Below are 25,931 nucleotides of genomic sequence, written 5' to 3'. Positions count from 1 at the left end.
TTTCCGAGATTTGCACTGTAGGGATCAGAAATAAAAATTAAAAAGATGCTGTGAGTCAGCTGAATATTAGCAGGTTTTAAAGCTTTGTCAAATAGGAAAATATTTTCATATGCATAGCAAAACATATAAAACCCCCTCAATATATTAAAAATACCCCCTGAAAAACAACATCAAAAAAGCAAGGGATCAACACTTTGCCAAATTTGAAAGCTGCCCCAACGTGGGCAGAGGAGCCAGAGTTCCTCAGTGAGTTACAAGCATGGCAGAGCAACATGTTTCTGTCTAGGTTATCTCAGAAATAGGCAAACTGTGTTTTGGCAGAAAAGTCAATAAATCCTGCAGCAGATGTCCAGCATGGAAAATTTTTAACAAGGGCAGCTCAAGTTTGGCAGAGTCAAAAGAATGTGGAAAATCCTGACGAGATGCACCAAGCTGTCTTAATAATGGGTGGAGTTACCACCCTTGTCCCCAGGGTCCCAGGGTCTCTTGAACCCACCAGAATCAGCCATTTGTTTGGATTTATTTTTTTTAAGGAGGGTTGTTTTTTATTGTTTTTTTTTTATATAGCGCAGAATAAAGAAGAATGGAGGGGGTGATTGAACAGAAAGTAAGGGCTGGCTAGCAGGAACCTTCTTGGCAAGAACACATTTCAGCCATGCCTGGAAGGGGAGGGTTTTCACAAATTGTGTGGGAGATGTTGGAGCCCAAAGGAGAGTTGCTGCTTGCTGGATAGAGGAATAATGGATTTTTGGGAAGCTGTGTTTATAATATGCAAAATAGTCCACAGGAAACAATGGGGCCTTGGGACAGAACTGCCAGTGAATGAGAGCTTTGTTTTCCTCTTGTCTATTCATATTTCTAAACTTTTAGTGGCATTTTATACACATTTTACACATTTTTTGTGTAATGGCTTGAATTGCCTAAACTGCTGCCTAAAGTACTGTTGCACTGCAGTCTTTATCCCTTTTTGGATAAAGAATGACTTTCAGCTTAAGCTCCTTTTTGTGTTTTTCTTAATTGCAACTCTTGTTTAATAATCCTTGGCTGCTTTGTTCTCTTGTTTTAAAACTTTAGAAAAATTTATTGTAAAACTGGTTGACAGCAGACCTTGTGTACCAAGCGTGTTGAGCTGCCCACAGCTTGACTTGAAAATGGCAACTGGTATCGTAGTCCTTATGCCAGAACCCTGACATAAATGAACATCAGTTGCAAGCTAATTGCATGGACTTCAGTTTAGATGCTGCTGATGGGATTTGTCTGCCATGGATGTGAATTAAAACACCATCATATAGATTGCATTTTCGTTGAGAAGCATCCCATACCTGCAGTCCCTAACAACCGGTCTGAAATAATCAAAAAGATGTTATGGGTGTATTGCTGTTAAATGCAGACACTGCACATAAGATTATGCAGTATTAAAATGAGAATATTACTGCCTGAATCGGGGCATGTTTTGGCTGCATGTTAAAATAAAAGACAGATGGTTTGATTTATTATGGTGCATGTCTCACCTTTACACACAAAACAGCACCACTGCAGTTTTGCGGTTTCAGAAATGTTTGTGCACACATTTACGAATGGCAAAAGCTTTGAAAATCCTTGTGCAAGAAATGCTGAAGCTGCTGTTGCAGTGGGGGGAAAGGGAATTGTTTGCTTTTGCTGTGTGTGTTATTTCATGGAGCTATCGCTTTGCCTCACCAGTAAAACTCCTTCCCTGTGCGAGGGAAATTCCTGGTTCATTGGTATGGATGCATTGTTTTTACACATTAGAAGTGCTGTGTTGCTGTGTCAATCATCCCGTTAGGATCAGTTTAAGAGCAGTAGGGCTGACGAAGCTGGGTGTGATTGGCTGCCATATGCTGGGAGGGCTCTGTGAGAAGGAAGGGCTGCAGTCTTTCAGCAACAGAGTTTAGGCTGTGTCTGCTTCATCATCTGAGGAAAAATCCCCCGATAAGTCACAAGGCTTTCTGAGGAAAAAAAAAAACAAACCCAAAACATTACAGGCTGCTCATCGTTTGGTGTGAGAATTAGTTACCATGATGCGATGGGGAAGATGCGGCTGTTTGTTTATATCAGATGTTCCTGTTCACGTTGGGAATGTGTCGAATAGACAGGGCTAAACAAGGTAGGAGGATTGTTGTCTTTTATCGAATGTTTCAAGAGTTTGCTGCAGTATACTGCATACTGGATGTGTTGCTCGGGGGAGTCGGGGAAACATTGTTTCTCTCGTGAATGGATTCTATTTGAGTGAAATAGGTGGATTTTATGGTAACTTGTTTTCAAAGGGTATTAATTTCCAGTGTAAATAGCTCTCTTCAGAAATAGAACATGAGTATATGCATATTAAAACAAGTAAAAAAAAGAAATAGGTCAGTGTGTTTCAGAAGTGCTGCTACCCTAATTGGATTTTTAGCTGGGTTGTTGTCTGGAAGTGCAGCCTGGCTTTAAGAAGGAGAAGGAGTCAACCTGGAAATCTGTGAAGTTTATAGCAGCTATGTTCGAAGATTTAGGTGAATTAGACTGGCTGATCTAAATAATTCCCTATCAGAAGCTTTAACTGAAGCCAAGACTGCCTGTTTTAGATTTGAAGGTGTATACAACAAGATTAGAGTATTTTACCCTGTTATGAAAGTATGGGGTTTTTTGACTGTGCTGTGATTCCTTGTGCTCTTCAATGAAATCTGGGGAAATTTTTCATATTGTAGTTTAGCTTATGGTAGTTTATTGCAGAAAACTGCCCTTTTCAAGTCTTTGTCTAGGCAGCAAAACAGAACCTGTACATGAAAACAAGGAAAACAAGGTTAATAATATGTGCTGCAATTATCTGATCTTTATACATTTTTAATGAGAGAACACGCAGCTAGCAGAATAATTTAATGAGCAGGCTGGCTTTCAGAGCAATGATTTCACTGTGCTAAGGCACATCAACTTTCTGCCAGAGGAGGAGCCTCAGTAAGGAATGAAGAAGATTTATGTTAAATACTCTAGAGAGAGCAGAAGTCTGTAAAATTCTGGAAGAATAGAGTAGTTTTCAATTGTTTTTATTATTTATTAGATAGAAAGCAAACTTTACCATCGTGTTGCAGGAGGGCTCTGAGAACATTACCATATCCTGTTATATGCTGAAGCCTTTTCAACTTTCTCACACTGCCATATGTATTGATGGTGCTCAGTTCCTTTCAGGATGTCACCTAGTTAGTGACCCAAATTAACATGCTGACTTCAGTTGTGTTACAGCAGCATGGTTTATATGTGCAGTATATACTATAGTTGGGTTTAAAATTTTTTTTTCCCTAAGATTACCCATTGCTAAAATAAGAAAATGTTGCATTCTTACTTATTTTATAATAGCCATGTACAGTGCATACTTATATTCAGCTAGGATGTTGATAGATAAAATAAGTGTATGTACTGAGGAAGACTAAAGATCAATTTCTTAAAGAGAAATCAGGTAGAAGAACCTTTTGCTGCCTAAAAAAACCTTTCAGTGGTGTAACTTTAGGGGAAAAGTTTCAAGATTTCCTTCATCCTAGGAATGAGTTACACAAGTTTTAACAGTATTGTGGCAAGTAGGCCCTTCTAGCCCAACTATCCATAGACCTACTGTCCATTGCCCCTCCCATTTTTCAAGGAGAAGTACAGGACATGTACTCAGAACTCCCAAAATGTCACCTCCCACCTCCTCACAGCTGACTCTGCTCAGGGAAGGTTGATACGACTTCCCTGCTCCCTGGCCAAGTACTTGCTGGTGACCTGTGGCTGGGTTGTTGACACATACTCAGTTCATGAACCAGTTATTTTTGAAGGCTACAGTCTTCTAAGTCAAAACAGCCTTGTGTCTTTTGAGAATTTCAAGATCTGCTAACAAATGAAACAAGTGTCAGGATGTAGAGCGTTATTATTATAAATCCATAGGGTATGGATACATATGTTTAACTCTCTATCACTATTGATGCTTAAATGTGTTGTTTGTGTGCAGACTGTGTTAAGCATGTGAGGCAAAGACTGATAATTAGAAGCAAGTGAGTAAAATAATCTTTTTCAAGAGATTTCTCTGTAAAATATGAGACAAATATTTAGTTTTTGCAAATAAAACTGTTTTCATGCATAGGTCTCAGAGAAAACTTTTCAGTTTCCTGTTTTGAGACAATCTCTTACTTTCAGAAAATTTCAGTGTCTGGTTTCCGTACCTTGTAGATCACAGTATCTGGAGTTATCTTGTTATGCCTGACTGCCAAAGTGAAAATTTGCATTCATCACTTAGTCAAGTAGTTTGTATCAAACTACTGACAGACAGTCAAATGACAAAAGGATTAAAAAAATATTTCCTGGTCAAGGTGCATATATATACTACTACTTTGTATGATTAGGTAAATGAACCTTCAGCTTACAGAGTAGAGGTGGCAGTAAATATTCTGTATTTACATTTATTTGGTATTAAAAGTATTTCAGATCAGATTCTGGTGCCTATTTAATTTAGTAATATCTTTTCTGCTTAATCGCTCTGTATATTTCATCAGAGCTATTAGTGTGGTAACCTTCTGACTGCAGTCTGTCTATTTTCAAGGAATATTTACTTTGTTTAGAATTGCTCTGTTTTCCTAAGATAGAATTTATTATAATGAGTTAAAGGTCCTGAAGTATAGTGCTTGACAATAGAGCATTTATAAAGGCAAATCAACTTCTTAATTTGTAAGTGTACATTTTACAGAAGTGTGAGATAATTATGTGCTACCATTTTTTTTTTTCTGAGCAAGAAAAATGGCTCTTAATGTTGCGTGGGATTTCTGGCACTCAGGTATCAGCTCAGCTGTGAATGAATTATCTTCTCTGTTGCTCAAAAATATGTCAGAAGTAATCTGTACTGTGTTTATTTGTAAAATCTCTGTAAAATATTCCACTTTTATTATACTGAGAGATGAAAAATAGAGTGTTTAATTGAAATGAATTATTTTGCATACAGTTTTAACACATTGCTAATATTTAAATTTCACATGATAGCTATTAGTGATACCGTGCTAGGAATTTCTGACTTTGAGGATTGTTGTTTCTCTTCCAGGGAAGAAACAGGTTTTTTTAAGTCAAATTATTTGTTCCCTCTTTTTATGAAAAAAGATAAAAAAATTTAGCAAAAGATAACTAAATCACTTTGAAAAAAGTTGGTTAGTATGTATTGTCTTTTTAAAACCTTTGATTGTGAAGCAAATTTGATGTGTTTAATACAATGTATTATGGTTAACTAATGTGCACCAGTGCTATGTAACTGGTCTGTAAACAGGCTGAAATTATAGCCTGAGGAAAATAAAACTCATTTCAAGAGAGTGTCAGTGCTTAAAACTAGTTCAAATAATAGCAGTATTAACTGTTTGACTAATTAAACTAATCTCCTTATACATTATTAGCAAATGCAGCGACAGTTGTTGGTTATTAATAAATAGAGTCTTCTTTTTTTAAAAAGTCTTCTTTTAAAACCAGACTTTTTGGCTCAATTTGGAGTAGAGAGTGCACGAGGAGAAGGAAGTTATGCATCTCCTTTCTAGAATCTTTCAACTTCTTAATCACCACAATTTTTTATTGTTCTTTTCTAACCGGGCCGTTAACACACCGAGCTCTCTCCCCAGTAAAGCTGGCAACGTCAAGTTCTTAGTTCCGTATTTCAGGCGTGCTAAAAAAGGAAAAGTCTGGGGCTGTGAAGATTGAAGAGCATACCTAACAGGGGATTATATGCAAAATCCTTATAACTAACACAAAGAAATACTAATTATGTAGGGGACTCTTTGTGCTACAGATGATGACTAAAGCTGTTGAGAACTGCCAGTGTGCAGTTTGCTGCTTCTGCAGAAGACTTGTAGGATTCCTGCTGCTACTGTAGTAGTTTGCTGCTACTGCAGAAGACTTGTAGGATTCCTGGAGTCGTAAGTCTGGCAAAGGACCCGGTGGGCTTGTGATACCTGAATCTTTGCCAGCTAGAAGAGCTCAGCTGTAAACAAATTGGTAAACACAGAGGTTTACACTATTTTTATTAGTTATTTTCTTTTTTTCCCTCTTTTTTCTCCCTTCTTTTCCTACCTAGATATATGTCCATGAATACATACACACACACATAATATGCACACACTCATAATTTTTTTTTTTCATCTTTGTGATATTTGTACTACAAAAACAATAGCTAATAAAGACAGTGGGAGGGATTAAGTGATATTGCATAAAGAAGTGGATCAAGAAGTAGGAGCAGATGGTTCATATCAGAGTCTATTAATTTTTTCTATTTTAGATAATTATTTTTTTCATCAGTTTCTGAGTGGATGATCAACATTTTGGAGGTGTTTTGGGAAGATCTGGGTATCATACATTGCTGAGCTCATAAATAGAGACAAGGTCAGTCTGGAGGTTCATGAGCTGTAAAGTCTTGTCTCCTGCAGGGAATACAGCACCTCTGACAGTAGGCAGGATTAGAGAGTGCAAGTAAGGAAAAATGCAGGAAGGTTTACCTGTGGTAGTTTTATGGAAGGAGAAAGCTAGGATTTGGTTAGAAATGCCTTTTTTCTTTTTTTCCATGAGAATTCTGAAAGCAGCTTTTCAGTACAGTTTTTGTGTATGATCGCTTTTAAGAGGCCTGGCAAATAAATTTTTGGTTTTTTAACCCTCTAGTGTTCACTCCTATCCAGACTGAATACTTTTTAACTTGAGTTTCTGAGAAATTTTATGTTGTTGTTTTGGGTTTTTTTACCCTACTGCTCTGTTATATATACTTCAGGCATGTTAAATGGCACAGTCCCCCAGCCCCTAGTTTTCTGAGTCTGTCATGACTTACGTACTTTATAGGTGCCATAGGCAGTGTTTTGAAATTAGTCTGAAACTAACCTACAATTTCCAAGAGACAAGTTTTCCATTTTTTTCCCGTTGTTCAGAAGGATGATGTTTCAATGCTGGGTTTCAGCATGTCAGGTTTGTGCCTTCACAGTGTCCTTTGGTAGCTCTCTGTGGGGCACTCCTGCTAATGCTGAGGTGGGTAAAGTCCTTGTAGCACTGGCAAAGCCCTATTTTAATCCATTTAAATATTTTTGGGTATTTGCTTCCACTTTTCAGACTATCTGCAGTGCTGTCATCAGCAGCTGTATGCATATTTCAAGCCTAGAGCTGCCTTGGTTTGTCAGCAGACCCCTCTGGCAGTGCCCCTGGCAGGACAGGCAGGCTCGCTGCTGGCAGGAGCATACCTCTGCACCCAGTTAATGATTCAGGACTTTAGCACTGCCTCGCTCTTATTTACTTAAAAGGCTGTGATAACACGTGTGGGATTTCTCTGATGGCTGTGTTCACCTGTGGCACAGCATTCCCTGCTACAGCGTCTCTCTGCCGTGAGGAGACCAATGCCAGCTTTCTCACCTTCATCTCCTCACCCCGTAGCCAAAAAGTGGTGTGGCCTGGGGCACCTCCTCCAGCTGGCAGGAGGCTTTTGCAGAGGAGGACGCCGGTGCGTGGGCTGCTGGTGCTGGGGATTGCAGTGCTGCAGTCCTTATTGGCATGCTGAACATGCTCTGGCAGCACGGCGCGCCGCTGTCCTGGAGTCTAGCGCTTGTCTTTAAAAACTTTTTTGCTTTGTGTGTGGTTTTTTTTTTACAATTCCCTCGTGTATTTTAGTTCCCCGCTGCTAACGCTGGGAAACAGTTTGGGGATGGATTATTTTATTGCCATAATTTTAAGGAAGTTGGGGTGGTGGTGGCTAAAAACTCTAAGATTTTCTCTGTCACATTGTAGATGGCATAAAAGGCTTTGAAAGTAGCCCCACTGATGTGTTTATAAAGCCAGGGCACTTTCCACTTTTCCCCCCCTCCTTTTTTTTAAAGACCTCATTTAATGCTCAGGACTGTGCAGCAAGGCCACTTTCAAAGGCTTTAGTATCCACAGTAGCAGCTCTTTGAAGTCGAAATGCCAGCGGGGAACAAGCCTTCAGCTTAATCCCTGGTGTAAAAGGTCCTAAGTGGTAAGAAGCCACAACATCCCTCCTGGTGGGAGGAGCTGGAGAGTGATACCTGTAACTGCATCTGTATCCTGGACCTCATCTGTGGAGCTAGAATTGGTTGGACGCTTCTGTAGGGCAGGAGGGATACAGTCCCTCTCACCTCTCTGCTTTTTCACTCTGGTTCTGTCCCAGCTTCTTTCCCCAGTTTCTTGAGGAGGAGGACACAAGTGGAAGGCGAGAGAGTAAGGCCTGAGAGCAAATATGTTGGTGCTTGGGTTTGTTTGCTGTCTCAAGTTGGTAAATCTTTCCTCTGGAGTGCAGAGGCAGTGGCACAATCCATCTGCTGGTCCATGTGGGCATGTGTCTGTCCAGTCAGGTTGGTGGCTTCATGGTGGCCCCAGGTGCTTGTCTCCCCTTTGGCACAAGGAGGGTGAAGGAGATAGTGCTTTTTGGTCACCAGTGACTCATTTAAGTGCTCAAAGCTAGGTGGGATGAGTCTGTCATCTCTGAAATACATTTGCTTGTTAGGGGATGAAAATGTTGAGTTTCTTGCAATGGGGCTTGAGGATCAGTGTGTCCCTATGGATTTGTAGCCAGTCTTGGTTGCAGAACTAGGTCGCTTGTAAGGTGCTGCCTTCCAAAGATGAAGAAGGCAGAAGATGGCAGTGCCTTGACTGGTGCATGGCTTGAGCTACCAGGGGTGAGAAGCTTTCTGAGGAGGGCTTTCCTTCTCAGACATAGTAGCCATTGTTGCTTCTGATGACTATTATGGATTTGTAGCCAGTCTTGGTTGCAGAACTAGGTCGCTTGTAAGGTGCTGCCTTCCAAAGATGAAGAAGGCAGAAGATGGCAGTGCCTTGACTGGTGCATGGCTTGAGCTACCGGGGTGAGAAGCTTTCTGAGGAGGGCCAGATTATGGCCAATAATAGCCATTGTTAATTCTGATTACTATTTAAATAATCTGATTTTTAATTAAAAAGTTATTTTTTAACTTACTGGTATTTTTGACTTTCTTTTGACATCATCTGCTGTTTAACTTCACCCTTGTGCTGTTTGCTGTGTGCAAAACCAGCTGTCTTTTCCATGGCTTCCCCCCTGGTAAATGACTGAACTCTCCCTGCCTCCTAGTCAAAATGTGGTGATCCTCATCATCAGTCTACATGAATTTTGTATTCTTTCTGTTGTCAAAAGCCTTGCAGTTGCCTCTTTGTACATGTAAGCCTTTCCGCAGTGCTGATGGTGCTGTTACTGTTCTCTCTCACTCTTTTATCATTCCAGAGTTACATACTCCATGTCTGTACACACTAGTGTAATTCTTTTTTGTTTTCCTTTGATAGTGCCAAATGTTCTGCTTGTTTTATCCTCCATCAGCTGCTGAATGTTTTGCAGAAGTCTTCATGGAATTGCCTCTAATGTCCGCATGGTCTTTCCTCTGTAGCAGTGTCTTCTTGAAACCTAGTGTTGTGTGTTTGCTATTCATTATTTGTCTGTTTTCCCCCTCATCTGCATTACTGTGCCTATCTTTATGTTAAAACTGATGTCATTTTATCACCCAGTGAACTCATTATCATGAGATCCTTTTGTAACTCCTCACAGCTGGCTTCAGGTATGACTTCGCAAAAATTTTATGTTAACTGCGAACTGTCTTTTTGGTTATGGCTATTGTTATGAAACAGAGAAGGAAACTCTCTTGGCAAACCTAATTATAAAAATTACAGTATATTATTAGAAGTAAAACATGATATTTAATCTTGTGAGTTTGTGGTGAACTTCTGCTCTGACTTTAGTCTTCATGCTGTCTGCAAATGCTTAGCACTTCTTGCTGCTCTTTTAAATTAAATTTCTTTAACATCCATGAGGCCTAAGTCGTCATGATAACTGGGTTCCACAAACATCATCAGGTTACAAAGATGAGATGATTAATTTGCTTTCATTTTGCTTAATTTTGAGCCTTTAGATTTTGTAATTCCTAGCTTTGCCCTACCATTGTCAGAATTGTACTTCTGAATGAAAACTGACAGTTGCTTGTAAACATACTTGTAGGTGATAAGGTTTTATGAAATGAACTTAATGTTTTCAGATTTCCAGTGAAATGGGCAGGAGATAACTGTGCTGCAGTATCTTCTCTTCTTTAACTTGAAGATTCTTGTAATAGGAATCAGGATAAGGTGGTGATGGTTTGGTATGGGGGTTTTTTGGCAGATTTTTTTTTCCTTAAAGAGAAATGAAATTAAATTGAATTAAATTAAAAATTAAAATGAAATTAAAAGTAATGTTTTGCTTTGGTGAAGATAACCACCTGGGCTATCACCTTGGGTGAAGATAAGCCATCTGGGTCTCCAATCACCACAACATCAGCGTACTTTTCACTTAGGGGAAAGGTATATGTGATGATCGTAATGTTTGAAGTGCTTCACTGGAAGGTAAAAATTATTTTCTTGAAAGAGGACATTAAAATTTGTGGACAGGTTTCTACTTTTCTGATTTCAAATTACTTTTTTTTAAATTTGTGTGGCTATTTTGACTCCAGTTTTGCAGTTAGGAAATTTAGGAAACACCATGCAATATTATTCTTTAAGTGTTTTCCTGATGGGCTTTGTTCATGTGGTGAAAAAATATGGGGCCTTAAATTGTGGATTTCCATTCAACTTTACAGAACCATAGGAACTAAACTGACCACTCCCCAGTATGTAAATTAAGTGAGCTTTTGTTGTAAGAAAGCATAGAGCTAGAATACCACTGCATCTTTGTTGTCCCTCTCTTTTCTGTCTTTTCAGAGTATAATTTTTTTTGTGGTGTTTTTTGGTGGGGGCTAGTGGGCTTGGTTTGGTTTTTTGTTTTTTGGATTTTTTGTGGGGGTTTTTTGTTTGTGATTTTTTTTTGTTTGGTTTTTTGGGGTTTTTGGTTGGTTGGTTATTTTGGTTTTTATTTGTTGGGGTTTTTTTGTATTTTGGTGGGCAGGAGTTGGTTTTTTTTTATAGCGGACAGTCCTGTACAATTGCTATAAAGTGGTACCATGGTTTCTGTTCTTTCAGGTGGTGGGCAGAAGGATCAATGTGGAGAAGAGCCGTTCAAATAGTCTTTCAGGATTTCTAGAACCTATGCATTGCTATAAAGTGGTTATCTCTGTGAAAGCCAAATATTGGTAGTGCAAACTTTCCATCCCATAAAGTTGTGGAGGATTACTAGAGGGCATAACTTTGACTGAGAGTGAGGTTGGTTTTTTTTGGTTTTTTGGGGGTTTTTTTTGGGTTTTGTTTTTTTTTTTTTAGTTTGGGTATTATTTTCTGGTATGGTTTGATTTTATGTCTCACCTGTTTTATCCTGGAAATGCTGTGTACAGGCTGAAGGTTAGAAGTTGTAAAATCTCTTATTCACAAGCTGAGCAAATATTGCACTAAAATGGGGCACATTCAAAACACATTTTAAGTAATTTTTGAAAACTTGTTTCTGGAATAGAAATATGTGTAAGCATAACAGAAACAATCCACTTCTTGTGTTTATATAAGGTTTTTTTTAATCTCTGGGAGATGGTGATGATGTTATTTATTAGACCAAATAATATTAGCTTTGTAACACAGAAGTTTTGACATTGTCTTTCAAAAATGCCAGGCTGTGCTTACCTGTTCTGCCATTGCCAGTAGGACAGGGAAATCTCTGCAGTTACCAGTAAGCAGAGACAGTAGAAAAAAGACTGGAAGAGAGCTCAAACCATTTAATAGGAAATGTGTTCAGTTTTCACTGCAAAACATTGCAATTCATTGTGTCAAAGCATGAAAGCACTTGATTTTTCAATTTATTTTTTTCCTACTGCTCTCTTCACAATAAGTAGCTGAGTTAAAATAGAAGCTGTAATTTGAATATTGAGAAAATTTTTGATTTAAGGTAAGGACATGCCTAGTTCTGAGACATAGGCTAACACTGCCTAATCTGTATAGCTGCCTAAATGCCCTTTTCAATTTTTAAGCTAAGAGAAATTAAAACCAAGGCTCCATATGTTGAAGTTGCTCTTGAAAGATACTGGCTGGAGATTATTGTTGTAGTTTGGGATTTTTTTCCCCCTGACAGAAACCTGAATGTAGTTTATTTCCACTTACTGTTGCAGACAAATGAACTATACACATGATAGAATAATGAGTGTGAACTCATACAGTGTCCTTACTGTAGGCCAATAAATTTTCGAAGTTGATTTCTGTGTAGCCTTTCTGTGTTTAAGTACTTTATCTCCTGTTAGTTGTAAATGAAAAAAAAATATAAGAAAAGAAGTTACTCTCTAAAATGAAACTGAGTTGAAAAGTAACTTTCTTCAAGTGGCAACGGGTGGGAGCTTTTTGGGCTGAGGGAGACATATTACACAAATCAAAACAACAGATCGATATGACCCATTTTTATTGGGTCAGTGCTTCTTAATTGGTGCTCAAGCAAAAAGGAAGGTCAGTAGCAGTACTGCACATCAAACCCAAAATTCGTCATCCTGGAGCTTAGGGGAAAAAAAAATGTTTACTTGGTAGGCAATGTCTGCAGATGGTTATTGTGCACTACTTGCAGTTGTAACTCCATTATTTGCCTCAGGACTAAATAGAAGTATTCAAGACTTCCAGGAAAGCAGACATTCACCAGAAGTTGCAAGTCATATGAGAAAAGCTTGTCTCTTCCTTTCTGCCACCAGTTGCAAAAACAGATTTAGGAGAAAAGTATTCTCTTTCTGAACTTGTGATAGCTATTTGACAACTAAATAGTGGTTCACTAAATGCAAATTTATTTTATTTCAGAAAGAAAGAGCATGCATTATGTATTGTCAAATGCAACACAGGTAGCCTTTGAAGTTTTATGTGTTGGTTTTGTTTAGGGTTTTTTGTTGTTTGTTTTTTCTTGTGGACAAATGCATGAATTTTGAAAATGAAGTTTCTTACTGTCATCATCACATGGAACATGATTAAATATTTTCTTTATTCACCTTGGAGGACCAAAGATAATCAGGCAGAAAGCCATCTCTGTTTACAACACAAAAAGGCAACCTAGCTTCAGAAGAGACCAATAGAGACCAACCTGTTAAATACTACCTTTTTTTCTTCAAGGCCATGCTAAACCCCCCATTTCTGTTTTTTTCTTAACTGGGAAGGGTCTTTGAAAAAAATGGCTTTTGATGGGAGATTTCAGCTCCTGTCTGAATGTTAGTATAAAAACACTATTTACATTTTTAAAAAAAAATCATAATTGAAGATTATTAATTTAACTACCTACTATTGTATAGGTGACTTTAAAGTTAGGTTGCTGTTCCGACTTTAGTTGCTGTAAGATACGAAGTATTCTGGCATAGGCACCTAATCAGGCTTTGCAGTGTGTCCTGTGAGATATTTCAGCAGTAAAGCACTTGAATATGTTCTGCTTCATGAGGATTTCTTTAGTCTTGGAAGTAAATAAAGCCAGTGCTGTGTATTATGTGCATGCTACTAGTGGAGTGAAAGGGGAATTGAATCCTTGTGATAAAATGGACTCTGGTGAAGGCTTGCTTGGGCAACTCTCTGAGTACTAAAGACACTACTGAGGTTTCTCTTTTCCCTGCCAGAAGCACTTTGCCATTGTGATAAGTTGCTTCTTCCAAAATATGTTTGAGATGCTTATGAAATGGTTTGGGTCTGGTAGAATGCAAGAGTGCCTTGCTTAGGCTCCTTTAGACAGCCTCTCAGGTTTTCTTCCTTCTCCGTTGGGTTGCTGAGATCCCTGCTTCTGGGAATGTTACGAAGTGATACAGCTTGGGGTGCAAAGGAAGGGGTCTTGGTGTTTCTTCCTCTTGTAGTAGGTTTTAAAAGTCTTTTTCTCCAAGCTCCTCTTTTCCTAGAGCTTTTAGTTTAACACACTCAGGAGTACTGGTGAAACAATATGAATTCTCTTGAGGGCTTTTGTAATCAGTCATCTCCAGCTCCAAATGTGATTTTCAAATTTTTGTGAATCTCTAAAGAAGTCCACAAGTGTTTCTTTCCATATCCATGCTTCTCTCCCGAGAGTCTATACTTTTGTCAACAATTGTGAGAGCCAGTCAGGCTTCTTCTTGCTATCCTGCTTTTCATGCCCATTATAAAGGACATTTCTGACAGAGCAGCATTTGAAAAAGAGATTGAGGAAATCCATGGAAGAAAAATTCAGCGAGACCTATTAAATTCAAAGACATCAGTTACAGGTTGTTGGGAGAAAACTCATGGAAATTATCATGCTCTGCCTGCCCGGGTTCTGCACTCTTCTGAAGACATCTAGTATAAGTCGTAGTTGCAGGCTGCATTTTGGGCAAGATGGACTCTTTGGATCATCTGCTAGGGTCATTCTTTTGTGTGTTGTTATTCTGTACTCAGATAAAAGGTGGAGGAAATGGCATAGGAATGCAGGTATTTTATCTCAGAACAGTGATGCTGCTTGAATATGGTGTAGGAAATCTGTTCAGCAGAATGGGTTAAGCACTTAAGAAGCAGTTGGGGTTAATAGCATTAGGTAGTGTTCTTGCTGCACTCACCTTAGGACCTTGGTTTGGATGTGCCATGCAGCTTCCCAGAGCTGGGTAATTTGCTGGAGTATATTATTAATAATGCTGTTGGCCATCTTAAAACATGTGCAGCTTCTGAATTCAACATGTCATTAATTTACATACAGTCCTTGGTTTATTCAGACTTATCCTTGTCTTTCAATGCAAAGGGATGCTGTTTGTCACATAAACAAGTATCTCAGCAAGAATTCTGCCTTCTTGACTTAGAGCAAAACTGGACTAGAGAAAATAGAAAATTTACAACAGCCTGAGCTCTTTTAGATTGTGCTCCTGTGTATCAGCATGTTATCAGTCCTTTGGCAGGTGAGAGCAGTCATTTGATCACACGTTCCCTCCATGCCAGTCTGTAAAAATTTCACAGTATGTAAGCACACTTTTCTATAAATATTTTACAGTCCTAAAAAAACCATAAATACAATGCATGTCTGCAGCTGGGTGTGAGTAGAAGCTCCTAATGCACTGGGGTACCCTTTCCCGGGGAATTGGGTTTGATTAATAGCTATTACATGTTGCACTCTGCCAAAAGCAAAACATTTGTGTCCACAAGAGGCCAAGTGGTAACGTCATTGCTGCTGGGGATGATTAACTCTGCTTGCCGAGGCACAGAAACAGAAATTGCTTTTGCCCTCTTGTCAAGGTGGGAACAGAATTTTCTGTATGAGATTCATACACATAGAGGATAAAATCAGGTTAATTTGGACTTAGAAAATGTTGAAGTTAAAAACTGTGAGAAGGTACAAGCCAAGAGAGGAGGAGTAGAATAAAAACAAAAGTAGTTTGCTAGAAGAAGAAAACTCTGTTCTGCAATTGCATTTTAACTGAAGCATAATAAGCATTATTTTTTCCAGCAAGACTTCGAAGCACTTTGGTTTTTGAAAATGCTCTTGTGGGCTGTAGTCATCCACTGACCTAAAGTTCAGCAGAAATATTTCACGGTCCATTAGCAAAGTAGTACAGTGGGTTGCTGAAAAGGTCCCAGGCTGTGTAGGTTGTCTCACAGTCAGTGGTACACCTTCCTCCTCACCTACTTCCCCGGGGACAAAGGACATTAGTGTTACTATATTGTAAAGCCAGCTTCAAAGGGAAGCGGCAGGTTTTAACAAGAAGCTCATTGCCATGCTGTAAATAGTGGGGGACATATTAAAAAGCCTGAACCTGGCACATTAGTGATCATGACAAGGAAAATATGGCTCATTTAGCAAAATTGATTTGAAGGTCATGCTCAGTTTAAATAAAGCAGACTGGTGTTTTCTAGTCTGTCCCTGGCCTGGACTTCAGTCAGCTTAACTAAAATAGTTAGGATGGTCTCTGTGTAAAGTGTTCATCTGAATTACAGTTCATAAATGTTCATTGCTGGCTGTATAACAGGTAAAGAGATGTTGCAATAGTTATCCTCCAAGTCAAGCAAATAAAATAAATAATGTCTTTTTTTGTAAGTCCTGACACTTCTGACTTCAGCTGCTTCATGTTGAATTAATACAAGATCCAGGGTTAGAATTTTAGAATTTTTGACTACCAGCCACCTGATCAAATAAGTGGGCTGCTTGCCCAATACGGCAGTTCTGGCTTCTTCCTCATTTGAGCAATACTGGTTTCCTCAGTTTCACATGATGGGAGCTGCTTAACATCTTAGAGTGGAAAGAAACCCCTGAAAGTGATTAAAGAAATGTTTGTAAGTTTTGTTTGAGATTCAAAGAAGAAAATGCATTCATCATGCTCTGCTGTAGTTGAATGGCTCTTCTTAAAAATGTTATGGTGACAGAAAGATTTCATATTTGCCATCAAAGAATGGATGATATTTCAGGGAAACCTGTCCTATTCTCTCTTGTTTCTTGAATTTAGGGATTATTACTTTTTGTGACTCCACGATAGTTCGGAGGAGAGCCAAAAGCTCGATTCTGGTTTTAATGCTGTCTTTTTATGTTACTGTGCAGACACTGCTAAATTCTACTGTGCATTGTCCAGTCTTAGTAGATATCTAGTATAAGGGTACATATAAAAAATATTAATATTAGAAGTTGTTTTAAAGAGAAGAGCACAAAGCTGGTATAGTACTCACTGATGAATGATACCTCTGTACTCAGGCATCACTTCTGGTCCTCTTTCCCTAGTTTGGAAAGCTGATGGGATGAGAAAAGCCTATCCACCACAGGAGAGTCTTCCACATGTTCTTTCTTTAAGATATAGTGTATTCAAGTGTGATTAACAAGCATGCTGTCTGTCACATTATTTGCCTGTGAAATTACTTTATTTTTTACTTAATTCATGTTGGCATCTTTTGATGTAGGATCCTCTTTGTATTGGTTAGTGGGGAATAAGTTTAAATCAGTGTGTGGTGCCTGAGAGCCAGCCTTGCTTTCCAGGGACAGGGAGCATGTCCTGTGGGATACAGCACTGTAGCTAAAGGTGCTTGCAAAGAGGAGCCAGACCTGCTGCAGGTGGGGTGCCCTGTCCTGCTTGCTCTGCTCCCTATTCCATTGGAGTGGGATGTGAGCAGGTGGCCATGTCTCTGTTGAGCTGGCCATGTGCAAGGCAGGGGACATCATGCTGCTGTGTTACTCTGCACCTGGTGAGGCAGATCAGAATGGATCCAGCCTGGGATTAAGCCGCAGTCTTGCTTTCCTCAGCAGGGAGTTTGGGGGAGCTCAAGGGAGAACTTCACAGGGGAGTCGAGGAAATGGCAAGTAGCTGGCATTTAAAGCAACGGTGGAGTGAGCTTGTGGGGTTGTGGCTGTCCTTTAGTGGGCAGCTTATCTTTGGTTTAGAAGCCTTGAATGCTATTTCAAGCACAAACAGTGGGGGAAAAAGGACATTTAAGAGCATATATGAGGTTTAGTTGAAAAATAGAAGCAAAGTTCCACCGCCTTTTGGACTAAAATACATGCCAATGTCTTCTAAACACATGTCTGTGTCCTGAATGATTTGAAAGTGGAGTCCACTATGCAGCTGCAAACAAGAGGTATGACTTAGTGGGATTTGAATGCTTTTTCCTGGAATAAAGGTGAGGATTCAGTAGCTGTTAGCCTTCAAATATCTGTATTTCCATTGTGAATGTTCAGGATATGTAACTTGATCTGGTTACAGAAGCGTTCCTATGTGTTAAACTTATGCATGGAATCTTTCCACTGGGTTTTGTCTGTAAACATAGTGAAATGCAAAGCTAGTTTCCTGTGCAAATAGGTCAACTGTTGAACCAGCAGTAGCTTTTTGAAGGAACATGATTCTTGTCAGTAGTCTGAAGATGCATCTGTGGAGTGGGCACATTGGTTAGTCTGTGTTTTCAGATGTCCTGAGGCATCTGGAGATGGATGTGTTTTGTCCTAGATCATCTGACCCAGGGAAAATCTGATTCAAAACTAGTAAGTCCAGGCTGAAAAGGCTGAAAAAGTGGATAAACTGTTTTGTTGGTTTTTTTTTTTCTTAGAGATCTGTTTATTTCCTGAACAAAAAGGAGCATCATGAGAATCTGAGTTAAAGTAGTATGTGGTCAAGACACTGCTGGTTCGTGAACTTGTGCTGTGGAGTGTGAAGCTAGTCATGCTTATGGTTAACCCTGTCTAAGGGTAGAGACCCTGTTTTCTACTGCTCCCAGCTTCCAGCCAGACTTGAAAATTTTGACACGAAATTCTTTAGGTCTGGTGTCTCCTGCAGGGTCATTGTTATTGTTTCTCTGTTAAAAAGTTTGAAATTTAAGACTATGAACATGATTTCTGGAAAAAAGCAACTTGAGTTTTTGTTTATGTGTAAATGGATAAAAGTTGTAGAAGCAAACTTCTTTGGGCCAAAGGCTTAAAATTGTACAGTGTTGTTTCCCTGGGGTTAGAGAGTTGACCTTGGTCTTCCTTAAAAAGATTTCACATTTGGCTGAGAAAACCGTTTGTCTCTGAAGAGTGGCAGTATATGTATGCTGGGTTTGAAAACTAAATTCTCCATACATTGTGTTGGCATTGGAGTATCCAGTAGGTCAGTTGTGGTGGATGTAGATAGGTCCTGAAGGTGAGTTTCTTCCCACCTGAGTTCATGCGTTAGCTGAATTTGGGTAGCAGTCTGTAAGTCAACATGTTTCTCCCTGGCAGTGACCTAGAGAAGGCTCACCTTGCTTTTACAGCATAGTGAATCTCTAGGGTTTGGGGAGTGTTTTGGTTTTGTTTTTTTGTTCCCTTGTTTTTAAAACAGAACATTGTTTACTAATTATCAAACTTGTATAATAATACAAATTATCAAACTTGTACTTGGCTAAGTATATTTAGTACATCTCTTCTGTCTGGGAAAGAAGAGCTTATATACTTCAAACTGCACAGTCCCCTTTAAGTATAACTGAGGATTTTCTAACTTTTTAGTTCTTGAGTTTCTGCTATATTTATTGAAGACATATATGGATCATGGTGATAAATTTTGACAGTAGGAGCAACAAATTGAGTCCCAGTGTTGACGTCTCTTACTGAAAATTTTGATGTGATGAATAATACAGAGTGTTTAAACCTCAAAAAGTGTAAAACTGTTTTAACACCTTTTGAGTGGACTTAGTGGTTCGTCTAGAGGTCTGTGGTGAGACCATCTAGAAGACTGTGCTCCTTTACTGGAAGTCATCACCTGCAGAGATGACTTTTGAAGATGAGGTCTTTGTTCATTACTACATGTTATTTGCTGAAGCATGAATACATCACATCCAGGAAGTCTCAGCTTCACCATTAGACAGATACTGCATAATCCATTGCCACATAATCTGGCTGATAAGTAAAACTACTGTACCAATGCACCTCATATTTTGTAGATAGCAAGAGCTCCTATTTTCCAGCTGAAAGATCCAACTGGTTTATAATAAGGCAGGGCTTTGTATTCACTTGCAATTCCCAAAGATGAGGCTGTTTGCCCTGTGTTTCTCTGAGAACTTTTTCTGTGGGCTTCTAGTGTCTGTGTGCTTTGTCTTGTTTAATAATTAAAAGGATTTTTTTCCTTAACCATGACAAAGGCCTTCTACTGCTATGCGTTGCTAGCTTTCTGTGAAAGGGAAGTGATGCTCATCCTAAAAGGGATCCAAAGCTAAATAACCTTTACAAATACATGTCCATGAATTTAATTTCACATAAACCTACAAAAAGCTGCATTTGTACGTGTGCATTCTTGATCAATTCCATTGATCCAACTCTGTGTGAGAGTGAAAATAAACAATAATTGTTGTAAAAAAACAGAATTTGTTCTTATGTTGAGTATTTCCTTCATCTTCAGTAAGAATATTTTGCAGCTCAGTTGTTTGCTTGTAAGTTTTGATTGTTTGGCTACAGTGGGAGTGTTGTCTTGAGCTGGGATCATTAATGATAATAACAACAACAAAACAACTGAACAAAACCATCAAGCAAACAAAATCTTCTGCCAGGATAAGGGACACTTGGTGCTGAGGGCTTTATGCCAGTGAGATACCATTGGTTTTGGCAGGACAGCTAACTTTGGCTGATATGTTGGGACACAATTAGAAGCAGTGGGAAGAGGAGCAGAGTTTGCATTTGCTGAAGCCACTGGTTTTCTCCCGATAGGTGGGTTTTGCAACATGCAAGGTCAAGGTAAGCAACGATGTTAATAATGGTGTGTAACCTGGCAGGCATTTTATTGAGGATTATTGTTGTCATTGTTGCTATATTTTCTTATATAAATTCCATTCATTTCCCTTATTTACTTCCCTGTTTACTCAAACTGCTGGAGTTTTTTCCCTGTAACCACAGTCTCTTCTGCTTTTCTTCTAAAATTTCCTCTTGTCTCTCCCTCTTCCAATGTTCATAGCCTTTCTCCATCTTTCTTCCATTTCCTATGAAGTCTCTCCCTTTCTGTTTCATAACCAGCCATTTCCTTTTCCTACCTTCCTCTCCCATTTTTTCCTTCTCTTGAGCACTTTCCTCATATGTTGTTCTACTTTTCTTGGCTTCTCCAGGAAGAATAATTTCATTCTCTGCTTTGTTTTTTTTCTCCCTCCTCCTCGTCTTGCGTCTGTCACATTCAGGTTTTCAAGGTGGCATCTCTTCCTTCATCCTCCTGGTGCAGGTGATGGGCAGAGGAGGTATGACAGCTGCCTAGCATGTGGTTGTGAACACATAGGTCATTTAAGTGGTAGAGATGAAGCACTCCAAAATATTCTGTCTTCTCCATGTTTGAAATTGCCTCCTGCTGAAGGCATGGCCTCCTTCAGAAAGGACTCAGTTCCGTCTCCTGAGTTTATACCAATAGAAACTCCTGAGGCATTTGATGACTCTTGAGAAATCACATGGCAATGTTATGTTTGACAAGATGTGGATTTTTGAGCCAAACTTTTCATGCTTCCCTTTCTTTAGAAAATCTTCCTGTAGCATAAGGGTAGGAAATAGGATGATACTGTGTTTCACTCATCTATCCTCCAACCCCAAATGCTTTTTGGTGTGAATTCTTGCTGTAGTCTCACAAATCTTGTATGTGATTCTGCTGTGCACTTCTTTTTTAAAAACCATGGTTACTGCCATTTCTATGCTGTGTGCTGTTTGCTTTGCTGCCACGTGCTGTGTCTGGTTTTTTTCAGTCTTAACACCTACTACTTGAGAAACAACTTTGTCAATTTTATGGTGTGCAGCCCTGCAGAGTATTACTACTTGTGACTTTTAGCAGTGTGCAGTATAACATTTACCCTTTTCCCAAAATTTCCGTCTGTCTCCTACATCTATTACTGAAAACCGTTACTGACATTTCTGAATTGGAATGTGTGGCTCTAGGGAGAGTATTTCCTCTTTTACATTTAGCCAGCTAAATCATCAGCCCAACAAGCTATCAGCTCAACAAGCCCTTGTGGAGAGGCTCTTCTTGTATTTCCTCCTCTCTTTCCTTTTCATCAGTTATGAGTATTTTCTCACCTCTTTGTATGCTTTTAGCTTAATCTCATTCTTCATTGATGCTGTCAGACAACATTGATGGAATATTTAATTTAAGGAGTTGGTAATTTATGTGCTGTACTATAATTGCATAGAATTATTTCAAAATGTACTGATTCTCTTGCACCTTGTTGTTCTTCATGACCAAGTAAAGCTAAGTGTCATCCAGACCCATCTTATTGCACATTGGACTTGAAACTGATTTTTTGAGCAATTAGCATTGTGTTGCCTTTATCTGTGCTAGCAGTAGGAACTTTTGGTGGAAGTATTGGTCACATGGTAAAACCTCTTCTGGTAGCGTTGCTAAGTGGTAGAAAAGCCTTTTGATATGAAGACCTAGAAGTCAGAACTGAGATCTGGTCCTGAAACTGGGTGTGAGTAATTCTTACTTAACTAACAATACTGACTTCAGTTAAGACCAGTGAATCCAAGCACAGAATGGTAATTGTTCTGACATGGAAAAGCTGACAGTGTTTTTAGAACTATTTTTATTGACGTGTTTTAAAATCTCACTTATTCCAGTCCTCCCCCTTTCTTTTTTCTTACACAAAAATAATCCATCAACTGTTTCTGGCTGGTATTTGCAAAGTAAAGTTGTGTTCCTTTAAAGCTGAATAGAAGGAAACATCAAGTCTATGGTTTCACTGTTTATGTATAAAATGTAGTTAGTGGTTAAAATTTTTAGTAATATTTAACCCTTTGATTTTTCAGATCTGTTTTTCTGTAAAATATCCTAGGTATTTTATAGTCCCCAAACAGTTTAAGTGCCATATTGGAATCTGATGTTTTGATGCTGAAGGATGTATTTGCAGAGGTACACAAAGACTAATTAAATCAAAAGAATATTTAGATAAAGACTGCTTCATATTAGAAAGGACTTATTGGAGCACGGTGACTTGGTGGTTAAGCCTTTTAATGAAGCCCTTATGAAACAGCATCGAGGTTAATGGGAAAACTAACTATATTGTCTGCATTTGGAGGGTATTATTTCCTATTCCTATTTGGAATGATATTTTTTGGTTTCTTTTTTGTTGAGAAATAGAGGGAGATGCAAAAATCTGAGCAGAATGCTACCATCCTGGTTTCTAAGAAAGAACAAGTAATGACTAACAATTTATAATGTAGTAACACAGTCTAAAGGGCCAAGTGATAAATTAATGGAAAAGGGTTCTTGTATACAGTTTTGGAGACTAAGCACATTTGATTGAATTGTTTCACAACTAGCATGCCTAATTATTGTGTCTGCCACATTCATCTATTTAAATCATTCCCAACTTTTGGATTGCTGCCTGGAATATTACTGCAGTACGTGTTTCAACTGGTTATTCCCTATCACGTGTAACTTCACAAAGGAGGATGATTTTTTTTTTCTTTTTAAGAGTGAACTTTGGCTGTATGTTTATAATATCTGATAAAAAGGGACTGTAGGTTTCATAATGTTGATTTGAATGAGTTGCACGTGAACTGATGCTGTATTTGTTTTGTCAGGTCAGTGACTTAAAAAGTGCCTTTGCCAAGTCACTTTTACGAGCGAGGACTGCTACGCCCGTGTTCTCAAAATCCCGTCTTTGCCAGCCAGACATTGCCTTCACCTACATCTGGCAGAAGATACCTCAGCTGTCTCCATTTGCCAATTAGTTGATGGGAAACTGAAAGAAGAAAAAGGATTATTATTATTATTATTATTTTTATTCCTGGGACATGAACAAATGACTGCACTGCTTTTCTCGTGTAATCGATACCGGCAAGCAACCATCAGAGGACTGCTATTCTATCAAGGAGTGCCATTGCATTGATGGACCTTGGCTTAAAACCAGTGCATCCGTGATTACAATCAACAAACCCACGTGTTTTACAGACAGAAATGCGACTGAGCATGTGTTTTCCCAGCCAAAAGTCTACAAGTGGGACTTAATGATTGATGAGTGACTGCTTGCTGATAAACTTTCTCTGCTTGTTCTGCTTTGTGTGCGTTGGACGTCGTTAATCGTCCCCCACTGTTTGTTTTTTTTAACTTTCTTTTCCATTAGAATTGAAGTTATTTTTTTCTGACTTCCTCCCTCCCCCCTCCCCCTGCCCTTTTCCTTTGTCATTAGTTTTGGAAATTTCTTCAGCATAATTCGCCTGACAGCAACTTACAAGTTCAACATCAGCTTCTCATCATGGCTTTGAATGTTGCTCCCGTAAGAGACACAAAATGGCTGACATTAGAAGTGTGCAGGCAGTTTCAGAGGGGAACTTGTTCACGCTCTGATGAAGAATGCAAATTTGCACACCCCCCTAAAAGTTGCCAGGTTGAAAATGGAAGAGTTATTGCCTGCTTTGATTCCTTAAAGGTAAGAAAAAGAAACTGCATGTGTAGTGAAAATGCTACTACATCGTAGTGAAAGTAAAATAGGAAATGATGAGTGATTCGTTCCTGGTGAGATGTATATTGAAACAAATGTTGTTTATCTTAATGTTTGTTTACTGAAGCTTTTAAGTTTCTTTCTAAGGTTTTGGTTTTTTCTTTTAAATGTCACTATGTTGTTTACAAAAATTGCATGTGACTGGGGGATACAGAATTGGCTGCAGCTGGTAGAACAATTGTATTCTCCTGAGTACATTTTATGAATTATAATTGTTTCCTGGTAAATGAAAATACACAGTGGCACAATACCATGCCATTCCCAGAGTCCTAAAGAAACAAGTCATATGGAAAGAGTGCAGATTTTTTCATTTAGATTAACATAAGTGAGAAAAGTCTATCCATTAGTTCAGATTTGACACAGAGGTTGTTTACTCTTGGTATTGGGGACTCAGGTAAATTAATAGCATTGATAATTACATGTATGGGTAGTGCAGACATGAGCATAAGTTTAGGAAGAGCAAAGGGATTCTCTTCTTTGGAGGACATTTAGCAATTATATTGTTCTTCAATATAAGCTACTTCAGACTTCCTAATGACATCAGGCATGCTTTAGAAAACTATTTAAAAAAGTTCTGTGAAAACAGTTCATGTACTGCATAAAAGAAGATTAATGACCCCCTGGGATTTGAGGAGTACACAGTGTTTTCCATGATGATATATTTGTGTTCTCATGTCAACAGGAGGAGAAAGCTTATTTCATATAAATAATTGAAGGGTAGAATTGAGAATTTCAGATTTTATTTTGAAAGTTTTACTTATGACTTTATCTTCTGGGCATGGGAGAATGTCTTGGCTTGCTATTTTAGCTCTGAGGTTCAAAATTTCGGTTACCAACGACTCTTTTACTGTGAAAACATCAGTCTGAAAGATAAAAAAACTCAATGTTGTTTATTTCCATTATAACTTTTTTTTTTTTATGCAATGCAAGATATTGTGTTAGGCATCTGCCTTCTGTTTTTTCTCATTTTTTCTTTTCTTTTGAAGACTTAGAAGACAGTATCTCAGGGAATATGTTTATGAGGGGGTTATGTTCTGTGTATCTGTCCTGTAAGCCAGAAGAGCACCTTTGGAGTCATGGCAGTGTGTCATAGAGGGCTATTAATGACCTTAATCCATGGATTACTGCACGATAAACTGTAACAGCGTCTTTGTAGATGTTCTTGTATGTTGGTTGTCTGCCAATGGGATATTTTTTTTTAACAAGCAGACTAGTGTCTGCGGCAAATGGGCAGTACTCTGATTTTACAAAAAACAAGCAGGTCAGTGGAAGGGGGTTTTTATGTACTATTTTTATGTGCTGTAAAGTCTCAGGTCTGTGGCTGGGAGGCTGGAGATAGGCAGCAGGACTCGGTCACCCCTGGGCTGGCAGGACAGTGGCTCTGCAGTGAAGGAGGTGCTGCTGCTGCATTGTGCTGGCCAAAGCAGTGATGCACCTGTCCTTGATGCCTGAGGACAGCATCACTCTCCCTGCTACTACTGGGCACCCACAGTGGAGTTGCCAGCTACTCAAGCTGGAGACTTTTGTTCAGGATGGTTATTGTCTGCAAATAAAACTGGAGTCACAGACTAAGCTAATAATACCGTGAAGAGAAATCCTGAGGGATCACAGTGGATAATTTACTGACAACCAGCATCATTGCTCAGTGGAGACAAATCCAAAACCTTGTAAAAAAATGTAGTTAAAGGAAGTAGCCATGTTTTCACCTAGTGTGGGAGGACATCTGTCCTGAAGGGCCATCCCACTCCAGCCCAGCTCTGGTGGCTGAACTGGTGCTGCTCTGTGCCACTGCCCATCATCACCCTCTCTCATGCAGAAGAGAGCATGCACTGTGCATGCTCATTCCATCTTACATCTGCTGGGAAAGATGGGATTATAGCAAGAATTCAGATTGTGCCTGAAGCAGCAGAGGTGGAGGCACAGGTTTCTTCCCACCAGCTCTGCTACAGGTTAAGGGAAATCCAATAGTGGGATGATAGTGCCTTCAACTGCAGCTCCTTGGCTCTGAGCAATTATAGCAAGAATTCAGATTGTGCCTGAAGCAGCAGAGGTGGAGGCACAGGTTTCTGCCCACCAGCTCTGAGTTGGAGTTGTGCATTTCCATGTGTTACCTGATGCTGCTGTGCACAAGA

General features: G+C 39.0%; 1 protein-coding gene across 9 annotated transcripts in view; it reads left to right on the top strand.

Moving 5' to 3' along the window:
* The window catches only part of MBNL2 (muscleblind like splicing regulator 2), a 106,717-nt gene that overhangs the window by 14,628 nt on the left and 66,158 nt on the right, over positions 1-25,931 (top strand). For 7 of the 9 annotated variants that reach the window (XM_039730495.1, XM_039730496.1, XM_039730494.1 and 4 more), the window contains exon 2: positions 22,880-23,727. The exons of 1 other annotated variant lie outside the window; for it this stretch is intronic. In XM_039730495.1, the coding sequence (XP_039586429.1) occupies positions 23,554-23,727 (174 nt within the window). In that variant the 5' untranslated portion in view covers positions 22,880-23,553. Of the gene's footprint in view, positions 1-1,902; positions 2,126-22,879; positions 23,728-25,931 lie in introns of those variants that run through there. One more of the 9 variants, XM_039730490.1, reaches the window with a different exon arrangement.

Source organism: Passer montanus, unplaced genomic scaffold (genome assembly GCF_014805655.1).
Source record: "Passer montanus isolate IOZ18808 unplaced genomic scaffold, ASM1480565v1 scaffold72, whole genome shotgun sequence".
Classification (NCBI taxonomy): domain Eukaryota; kingdom Metazoa; phylum Chordata; class Aves; order Passeriformes; family Passeridae; genus Passer; species Passer montanus.
The sequence above is the reverse complement of the archived record's forward strand: the minus strand, read 5'-3'. Positions and strand labels throughout refer to the sequence as shown.